Source organism: Callospermophilus lateralis, chromosome 11 (assembly GCF_048772815.1).
Source record: "Callospermophilus lateralis isolate mCalLat2 chromosome 11, mCalLat2.hap1, whole genome shotgun sequence".
Taxonomy (NCBI): Eukaryota; Metazoa; Chordata; class Mammalia; order Rodentia; family Sciuridae; genus Callospermophilus; species Callospermophilus lateralis.
This window is the reverse complement of record NC_135315.1, coordinates 14847020-14857523: the sequence shown is the minus strand read 5'-3', so window position 1 is coordinate 14857523 and position 10504 is coordinate 14847020. Positions and strand designations below refer to the sequence as shown.

Here is a 10504-nt window from a genome sequence, read left to right as displayed (position 1 = left end):
GTCACACTGTTCAATGACCAGGTATGGACACCACCAGTAAACAAAAGAATTTATTTGGAAATTTCCAAACCTGCCAGAAGTGGCATTTTTGCCAAGCCCTAGGCCCACCCTCCTGACTAAGCTCCAAAGGACAACAATCCTCCCAGCCTCCCCTAACCTTTATGATGCCCTCTACCACGCGCAACATACCCCTACCTCCGGCTGGGCTAGGTTAGTGGTGTGTCCCCTCCTCTCTGTAGGAGGCTCCAGCTCCCCCAGCCTAAGCACCTGGGTAGAGGGGCAGCCCCCTGGCACCCCAGGAGATGATGGCGGCTATAGCCGCTTGCATAGATTGAGGAAAGAAAATAAGAAAGGAGGCGCCAAATAGGGCTCCTTGAAAAACCCCAGCTTAGCCCCTGTACAAAAAAGTGGCTCCCACATAGAAAATCCTGCTCCCCAAATAGTGCAAATACCCAAAAGAAAGGAAAATACCAGCAGCAATGCTGGGTTGTAGGAATGGCAAAGAACTTTGGTTTAGAAAGGCTAGGAAGAGTCTGGGCTGGGCCTCCTCCTCTTCCTCACCCAGCTCCTCAGAGCCAGCTCTGGCCCAAAGGGGGAGCCTGTAAACAAGCAAACCCAGCAGCCTTTGGTTCCAAATGTCTGTTACGACAACAAAGCACAGCCTCCAGCAGTCCTACTTGGGCCTGCCTGCAGGGAGCAGAACAGGCTTCTATCTTGAGAACCCAATTAAAGCCAACGCGAAAAGTAAGTAATAAGGCTTTGGGGACCAAGCAACGAGGAATCCTATCTCTACATTTATGAAACTAAAACTGGGGAGTAGAGGTTAACAGGAGACACTGTCACCCCTCACCCCATCCTACATGTCTTCAGCCATAGCCAGGTCCCAGAAGATGGTCCCCTGCCAGGCTCTGGGGCTGGGATGGAAGGAAGAGATCCCTGAGCAGTTAGGTCAGGCGAATTCCCAGCACCTGTTCCAGTTCCTGCCTTCGCTGCTGCACCTGGAGAAGGAAAAGAATGGCTCAGGCCTCTACCACTCACAACCAAAGGAGGACAGACTGGGCAGAGCCTCACCTTGGCAAAGATGTGCCTCCCCACTGCTTCTTGGGCCCAGGGCTGGTGGTAGAAAGCAGCCCGTCTCTCTTCCTCAGGATTTCCGATCACATCAGTGATGATCTGCAGAGAGCCCAGAATAACCCCTAAGCCAATCTGCCTTTGGGACTGAAAGAACAGTACCTGGGGATAAAAATCACCCAGAAAGAAGACCATACTTTGAGGTCTCGGCGTTGAGAACGGAGCCATTCCTGGATGAAATCCTGGGGGTCAGTGCTAAAGCTGAGCATGAAATCCCTCTGAGTCTTCAACTGGTTGATGGACTCAATGGTCTCATGGATCTGGGGAAGGGGTGCATGTGTCAGATATGCTCTACCAATGGGGTCTGTTCCCACTTCCTGAGCCAGAGATTTTATCCCCAACATGCTTTAAGTATGAAAATAACAGGCCCACTCTCGTCCTGGGTCCCAGAGGAGGTGGTGGAGGCAGAGGACCTACCTTGACATCTAAAGAGGCAATCTCCTGCTGGTTAGTGGTAGAGGCCAGAAAATTGCTCATCTGAGCTTTCAATGGGTCATCCACCTCCACATCAATGTCATAACAGGCTGTCTTCTTCTGGTCATTTGGGTCCACACTGCAGGCAGTGCACAGGAAAAGAAGGGGAAGCATGTAGCCATGTCCATCATGCCTTCCTGGGGCCCATTCTGTGCAATAAACCAACCTGCTGTGCCTCTGGCTTTATATCAAGCCATGGGTGAATCTGCTCTTCAAAGAGCTTAAACATCTCCTTCCACTTACCTGATGACGTGGTTGATGACAATGGGATCTGGATGCTGCAGCAATCCAGCCAGTTTCATGGGAATCTCAGAGAAACGGAGTCGGCCACAGCTGAAGATCTGGAAAGAGCACCAAAGGTGGTGATGCCTGAGCACAGGAGGTGTGGACCATTCCAGGGCCAGCAAGGACAGCAGTCAAAATACTGGCCAAGAACTAGCCCATTGGGGGTCCAGGGCAACAGGCAGGGGCTGGGAGGACAAAGGATGGCACCCAGCTAACCTGGCGAAAGTAACGGTTGCAGTTGATGTATTCGCGCTCATGCCCATCTTGCAGCTGATTGTGCTTGATATAAAGCCACAGGGCCTGCATGATGGCAGCCCTTGTCTGTGTGTGCACTCCTAGCAGCCTTGCCAGCCGAGGGTCCAGTTTATACTGGGGAGGCTGGAGATGAACAAAGGGGAGTCAGGAGGGTTCTTGTGGAAAAACAAAGCAGAACAGCAGGGACAGGAAGGGTTAATAGAAACCTGCCCTCCCCCACAAGTCCCCTAAGGGTATCTGTCACCTGATGATCCAGCATGAGCAGAAGGGTGCATTTGACATTTAGGTCCCCTGGTCGTTTCACCTGGAAGCCATCTGTCTCCTGGGTGGTGGGCATCCGGTGCCACTAACAACAAGGGAGGGAATCATGCTTATCACCAAGGAGAAGGCTCCAAGACTACTTGACCATTACCCAAGTGACCCATCAGCCTGTGGCTGGTGTACTAAGTTCTCCCCAGGCCTGAGAGCCATTCTTACCTCCACCAGGTGGTTGTCAGGTCCATATAGTTCCTTGTCCAACTCAATGACAAGACTCTTAAAAAATGAAGAAAACTTCCTCTTCTGTTTGCTAGGCTGGGAATGGGAAGAGATTATGAGATGGGGGCAAGGGGATGTTGCTGAGTTCTTGAACCAAAAGCTATGCGCTAAGCCCCCAAAAGGAACATTGTTTTGACCCTGGAATTCAGGGCACTGGTGAATCCTGGGCCCCAAAGAAGCTGTCAGATTGGGTGGAGACCAGTACAGGAAAGATGCAGCCCCACTGCCAGCCAGACAGTTGGCTTCCATCTCAGGGAGGTTCCTGTAATAACTACACATCTTCAACCTGGGGCTGGGGCTGGCTCAATGGTAGAGTGCATGTGTGATGTCCTTTCTGTTCTTAGCACCACCAAAACAAAAACTTGAGCGTCTAGTTAGCTGGGGCTGTGTCCTCTCCCTATGGCAGGACTTCTCTGGGAATGCCCATTTATGGTCCCAATCTTAAACCCATACAGGCTTCCTCCCCTCCAGACACTTCCATCCCCAACTCACATCATCCAGCAGTTTTCCCTCCACTCGGAGTTCCCAGGAAGCCACCTTGTCCCCTGCTGGAGTTCCCCCAGGGGTCCCTGCAGTTCCTGTACTATCACCTTCTGCCTTGCTGGGACTGAATGTATTAGAAATGTAGATCCGAAGCTTCCGCTTTTGCTAAAGAGGGGAAAACAATCAACTAGAAGTGGACCAACAGTTGGAAATCGTTACCCAATCTTCCCATATGAACTCATTCAGCAATCCATACTGAGTGCTATGGGCCAGGGACCTTGGTAGGCACGGGGAACTGGAAGCAGTAATCCTACACAATTGTATGGGGAAAACAGATGTATCACCATTCATGCCAACACAGTGGGACTGGCAGCATGATGGGTACACACAGGGTGCTGTCAAGCAAGTCAGAAGCCCCTGGGGGCTGGGAGTCTGGCTTAGTGGTATAGTGTTGCCTAGCATGTGCAAGGCCCTGAGTTTCAGCCATAGCACCACAAAAAAAAACCCAACAAAGAAATAAAGACTCCAGCTCATATTTTAAATGAAACCCAAATAACCACCATGGCCCCCCAAATATCCTAGTCTCTTGGAAAGCATTCACCACTCAGGAGACTATTCTTAGGAGAACAGAGAATGAAAGAAAGCTTCTCTAGAGATGGTAAGGAACTATCCAGGCGGGTGTGATGGTGCACCTATGAGCCCAGCAACTTGGGAGACTGAGGCAAGAGGATCACAAATTTGAGGCCAGCCTAGGTAACTAAGGAAGACCCTCAGCAACTTAGCAAGACCTAGTCCTAAAATAAAAAAAAAATAAGGCCTAGGGACATAGCTTAGTGGTAAAGTCTCCCTGGGTTACAAAAAAAAAAAAAAAGGAACCACCCTACTACCTTTATCTACTCTTTGGCAGCTTTCAGACTTCTGACCACATGATCCATAACTTTTTTTTTTTTTTTTTTTAACTTTTATGTTTTGTAACTGGGGAGTGAACCCAGGGGCATTTACCACTAAACTACATTCCCAGTCCTTTTTGTTTTTATTTTGAGACAGGGTCTTACTAAGTTATTAAGGCTGGTCTTGGACCTCCTGAGCCATACATTTACATTTTAAATAATCACCCAGGAGCTGGGGATGTGATTCAATGGTAAAGCATTTGCCTAGCATGTATGAGGCCATAGGCTCAATCCCCATTTCAATCTAAAAAAGAAAAAAAAAGTACTTAATTACTATGACATATTTTTATATTTTATACTATATTATATTCATTTAAAACATGATGACCCTAACACATTAAAGTGAGTTCATGTTCTACTCTTGAGCTGCATCTTGCATGTGAAAAATACTGCTCTAGTTCAATGCAGACCCTCACTTGACCCTGAAAACAAGGTGGAGGCAGGAAAGGGAGGAAAGTATTTTGGGAAAGCCCCGGGTAATCAGAGTTGCACATACTGTCAGAGGCTTTTTGATGGCCTCCTGGATCTCCATCCGCTTGCGAGCAATGGTCTGGTCCAGCTTCCGCTCAAAAGCTAAGAGATCCATGTATGCCTGAGACTCTGGGACAAGCTCCCGAATCTGAGGGTGAAGGAATTCAACAGCTTGCTTCTAGCAGCTCTGGCTCTTTCTTTCTTTCCTTCCCCATCCCTGGGTAGGTGGAGATGGCCTCCCACATGGCCAGACAGTGGGGAGACCTCCCTCCCAACATACTCACTCGCTGAGGTAGAACCTTATCTGCCATCTTCCTCCTCTTTAACCTGGGGAGGACAGAAATTCATTTGAGAGGTTAGCAGTCCAAAGGATTCTCCCCACCCATCCCTCTAGTCCCCAGCAACCTTCCCCAGGGAGCCAGAGGTCTCCCTCAGTTATCAAAGCTCTTGGGATAGAAGGAAATCTGCTACCACCAGAGCTAGACTAGGCAGAGTAGGAGAAATTAATGGTCTCACCCCCGGCGCTGGGCAGGAATCGGGGGCTGGGCCTGGGGCACAAGCAGGCGTTTTCGGAATGGATCCATCATGGTGGGTGGCATGCCAGGTCGAAGTGGAGCAGCAGTACCAAATGGGGAGCCAGTAGGGGGTCCCACCTGCAAGCCAGCCATGGGCATCCGGCTCCCTGGGGACATGCCAGGCCGCTGGGGAAAGTAAGCCAGTGGGGGTGCATAGGTCAGTGGCAGGAACCTACAAGGCAGGTAGCCTATGCCCTCCATCCCTCTCTGTAGTCAGGCCTGGCCCTGAGCAGCACATGGGGAGCCCCACTGGAGGCTGGGAACAAAGGGGAGCTGGCGCCTAAGCACAGGGTGTAAACCACACCTGCCCTGCCCCTGCAACCGCCTTTGCAGCTGTGCCAGCAAATGAGGCTGCCAGAACCAGGGGTGGGAGGAGAGTGCTGCCTACAGAGGGAAAGGGAGCTTCTCAGGATCCACTGTTGCCTTCCAGCCCCAGCATGCTGTGACCCTGCTCCCTGAGGCCAGCTGGCTTTGAGGCACTCAGAGGGTCCCACTAAGCACTCCCCTCCTTCTCCCTCCATCTTGAGAAAGTAGCATGGACGGGAGGCCTGGGGGCAGTGTCACAGTCAGAGGGATGTAGGAGTCCAGTGTCCACTCCTATCACCAGCCTTATGGTGACTGAAAGAGGCTGTCAGTATGCTGACAGGACTACTAGGCAGAGGTACCCCAGGTGGCAACTCCAGGAGGATGGCATGGATGTGTCCTAATAGGTGGAGACAGCCTCAGGCAAAGTACAGAGACCATTTGGTCACAATATGGCCCCTACCCACAACCAGAACTTGATCATTCTCTCAACTCCCTACTGTTAACCCCTACCTGCCTCTAAGCCAGAAGACCCCAAAAGGGAAGCTATGGCCCCTGGGTAGCCTGTGGGAATGAGAGCAGCTGGCACCTGGACTCTGCCCTTGACCCAGGCACCACCTGGCGGCCTGGCTGATGCTGTCTCAATTTAACCCTAGCAATCCCAAACTAGAAAATGGGGATCAGATTATCTTCGGATGTAAGAAGCAGAGTCACAGGGTCAGCAGCCGCAATCTGGATGACAAAAATAGTTCTTTAAAAGCCTGCAGAAACATCTTCCAGGAAAGGCTCAGCTCCCTAGCATTTCTGTAGAGCCCATATGGAAGTCACCTCCACCCCTCAACCCCCTTTCCATGGTTGCTGCCTGCAAGGCCTGTTTGGCAGCTCTGCTTCGCACACACTGTCCCTGGCAGCTTCCCGGGACTGGCCCCAGGGCCCAGATTATGCAACTAGCACAACCAGCCAACCAACCCAGGCTGGGTGGAGACTCTCACCAAATCAAAGGATCTTTCCCCACCCCAGCATCCTGGAGATGAGTCTCCCCTGCCTCTTAATGGAGCACAGAACCGATGTTCCCAACAGAACAGTTGCCCTGCCCCTGCAACTCTGATTTGTGACCAGATACGAAATGAAGAAAACTTGGCCCAGAGACATGGGGAAGGAAACAGGGGAAGTACAGTAGGAGAGTTTGTAGAATGAGGAGTTAAAATAGGGGGCCCTGGGACCTCAGGAGTCCTGCCACAAGTCTCTCCCTGTCAGGAAGAGATTCATCAGAGCTGTTGAAAGGCAAAAGACGGCCTGGTTTTTCTGCCTTAATGAGCCATAGCAGGAGATCACAGAAAGAACGGGGTGGGGGTGGGGGTGGGGACGGGACTCAGTGTGGTCACAGCTGTAAACCCAGACCAGCTCAGGTTTGAGTCTTTCCCAATGCTTAGGACAAAGGTAAGAAACAATTGCAAAGAGTGAGCTAGTGAGATGTGGTCCCCAGGAAACTACTCACTAGGGTTCACAAAACCTGGAGCACCACACAGGTCTCCTGGGCAGGTGCTCAGGTAACAGGAAATCCCAAGACTAGGCAGCACAGGAGGGCCTGTAATAGGCACCATCTTATTAATATGGAGATATCCTCTAAACTTCCTGGGCTCTGAGTCTCTAGCTCACCCAGGGCCCCCAGAGGAAGGCTGCTTACAGTTCAAGTCCTGGCTCAGCCTTGCAAAGCTCCACACCTGAGCTTGAAAGCGCCAGTAATTCCTTCCCCTTCAAAACAACTCACGGTTGTTGTTGTTTTTAACAACTCAGCCTACCAGCCTCCCTACCTGCATCAGAGTTAGGTTGGTCTGGTTCATTCCTCTGAACCCCAGAAGGTACAGCAATTTCTTTTCCTTTGGCCCAGCACCCACCCGTATTCCAAGCTTAACAACCACCCAGGAGAACAGGGCAGGAGGCTGGGGGCTACAGCCTCCAGGGGAGCAATCTAGGGCTCTGCTCCATCCAAAACCTGTGCCCCTAATACACCTGGTGGTGGCTGGACCTAAGAGCCTCAGTTGGAGAACATGATCCCCCAACCCATGAATAGAAAGTATTTTGAACTCTGGAGTAAACGCAGTTATACATGTTTTTTTGTTTGTTTGTTTGTTTGTTTTTTCATTTGGGTTTTTTGTTTGTTTGTTTGTTTTAGCTTTTCAGTTGATTGTGATCCAAAGCTAGAACCACTCTCTGGAAGGAGATGGACTGTCACATCCCTTCTTTCAACAGGTTTACCTGTTTTCCCAAATCCTTGTTCTTCCGCTTACTCCACAAAGACTTAACAGACAGGAACTCCTTTGTTCCCCAGACCTCAAGTCCTTCTCTTGGAAGTCATACAACTGGACTTAGAAAAAAAGCAACAAGATTCCCCTTAAACTTAACCAAAGTTAGCTGGGTAGTTCTTCCCATCTATCTCTTCTGCCCCTCTGAGGAGTAGGATGGGGAGATGATGATGGGAAACTTGTGGGATGGGAAGTCCAGGCTCAGAGCTATCTCCTGCCCTATACCTAGCAGCTGAGAGCTATCCATCCAGCTAGCCTGGGATTGTCACAAGACCCAAGACCATTCCCCAGAAACACTATGGAATCCATCCTTGCAGGGGCTTTCCCAAGGGCACATTTCCTATGGGTTCCATGCCAAGGAAACTGAAGAGGCTTTGGTCTGTTCCAAGTCCTCCAAGGCCAAAAGCCCACAAGAAGCTCCCAGGCCAAGTCTTAGCTAGTAGGCCCAATGACTAGAATGACAGATGCTGGGACACTCAGCAACACCCTGGAACCATGAATCACCATGGCGGAGAACAAGATGGGAAAGATGGACAGCATTTGCAGTCCTTGGAACCAAGTTTGTCTCTGTTCATACTCAAACCCATTGTTTTCTTTTGAAAAAGAAAGGGGAATGAAGAGTAAGGGAAAAATCACTATCCCCAGTTAAATAAGCATCTCTTTTGAAAGTGAGGGCTCAGGGGCCTTAGCAGATTATGTGTACCCCTTGAGGATCCACTTCTGGGACCTCTACCTGAGAACACCAGGAGATAACAAAGGAAGCCACAATGCACACCTTCATACATTAGCACAACATAGGTTAGGATATGGCATTGTCAGAACCTGGAAACTAAATAAAAGCGGAGTGGGGTAGAAAAAAGGACGGACACAATTCCCAAGCATTCTGGGACAACATGAAACTGGGGAACTGGCCAGTCCCATAACAGGGTCAGGCTGACCACAAGATCAACTCTCTGCCTCTTAATGGCCTTTGAAGCTGCAACCTGAGATGCTGTCTTCGAGGGATCAGGACAGTACCCTCTGAAAGCAACTCCTGCAGCTGCAAGCTCCTCCAGCCCAGAACAGCAAGACTCCATGGAGCCATTCAGCTCCTCAAGACTCATCAACTCCTGGACAATGACACCAGGCAGGAAGCCCAGAAGAGTCTACCCAGAATGCTGTTACTGGGCTGGGTCTTCCTCAGGCCTGGCCATCACTGTCTCTGGTCTAACCCAGAGTAATCCTGGCCAGAGCCTGGACCTGACCGGGGAGTCCAGCCTGCTCCTGCACAGGCTAGAGTCCCAGAGCCCTTCTGCCTCCCACGCTGTGGGAAGCCTCCTTCCTCCTTACTAGCTAGCAGCTGGGAGCCATCTCAAGACAGGCTAGGGCTCTGCCAGTTCTCAACTATAAAAAACAGGGCAGACCTAGAGTGGGACCGAGGCCAATGCTGGGTAACCCTGGATTCTCAGTAAGGACCCTTTTTCAAAACTTCATCAACTCTCAGGAATTCCCACCCCAGAACCTGCACTAGACTTCTCAACGCAAGCGCCCACAATTCCCTGGCTCCCAGAACGCTTCCATCTCTCACGCAGAATCCCTGTGCCAAGAAGCCAAGAGATTCCTCCAACTGCATCAAACCTTCCACCACCGTAGGGTTCCTCTCACCCTTTTCTTTAACTCTGCCACCATTCCTTAGACGCAATCCGAGAGTCCCCAACCTGGCCCTTCACTGGCTCCTGAGAATTCCTCCTACAAGGCCCCCTGCGCCTTCCATCCACAGACTCCTCCTGAGACCTCACTCAAGGACCCCAGGCAATATAACCTGGCGTCCTCGCGGCGCCGACCGCCCGCCGGCCCGCCTCACCTGGTACTGAGCAGCGGGGCCCGCGGGGCCCATAGGGCGGAAGGCGGCGGTCCCGGGTCCCCCCACGCCTCCAGCGGGCCCCGGGCCCCTAAGCGCCGGGCCGGGCAGCATTCCGGGTCCCGCTGGGGGAGGCGGCGCTCCCAGGGCCGCAGCCACGGCGCCGCCGCCGGGACTCAGAGGGGGCAGCGGGAACCCGCCCGCGCCACGGCCCGACATAGCTCCGTCCCGTCCCGCGGTGCTCGGATCCGGCCTCCGGGTTCCGCGTCGAGTCCGCTCCGCGCGCTGTACTCCGCGATCCGGGACTTTCCAATCTTAATTCCGGGTTCCGAGGTTTACCGATCCGGGTTCCAGGATTTCCTAATCCAAGTTCGCGAGTTCCTCACAGACCCGCTTTGGGTCAGGGCCGACCCTGATTCCGCTCCTGCACGGGAGATCCGGATCCGGGATCTCCTGCGGGCCCGCCTGCCGCCGCGGGCCTCGGCAGGTTTGATCGCTTGAGTCTAGTTACCACAGGCGGTCACTCACTCCAAGCCCCGCCCAACTCGGGCGAGCGCTATGCCCCGCCTCTACTTAGCAGCCCAATGGAGAATGCCTCTTCAAGTCCCGCCCCTCGCGAGACCCGCCCCTAACAGACACCGCGCCTAACCGCCGGCGTCAGAGCCCCGCCCACACTCCTTGGGCCTGCCCCTTGCTGGAGAGGCGGGAGCGGAAATTGCGCAAGGAAGCGCCAAGCCAGGGGTGGGGTCAGAGGTCGAAGGTCAACTGGGGCCTCTGTTGCTACAGCATTCTGCTGGTTGTAGGTGCCTTCCCGAGATGCCCAGTCGTACTTCCTGAAAGTACTTTTGTCAAGTGTTTCTTATTTTTCTTTCTTTCTTTTTTTTTTTTGGCACT

The 10504-nt window shown here is 52.2% G+C and overlaps 1 protein-coding gene across 1 annotated transcript; it reads right to left on the bottom strand.

Annotated features, from left to right (window-relative positions):
* Positions 1-36: 36 nt before the first annotated feature.
* On the bottom strand, positions 37-10117 carry Smarcd2 (SWI/SNF related BAF chromatin remodeling complex subunit D2). Its single transcript, XM_076871326.1, has 13 exons — positions 9614-10117; positions 5103-5287; positions 4871-4913; positions 4612-4734; positions 3175-3330; positions 2623-2718; positions 2390-2491; positions 2107-2268; positions 1849-1946; positions 1549-1684; positions 1269-1391; positions 1072-1173; positions 37-998 (listed from the first exon to the last, which is right to left on the bottom strand). Exons 1-13 carry the CDS (start codon positions 9827-9829, stop codon positions 945-947), a joined length of 1596 nt encoding a protein of 531 aa, XP_076727441.1. The 5' UTR covers positions 9830-10117; the 3' UTR covers positions 37-944.
* Between the last annotated feature and the right edge of the window lie 387 nt (positions 10118-10504).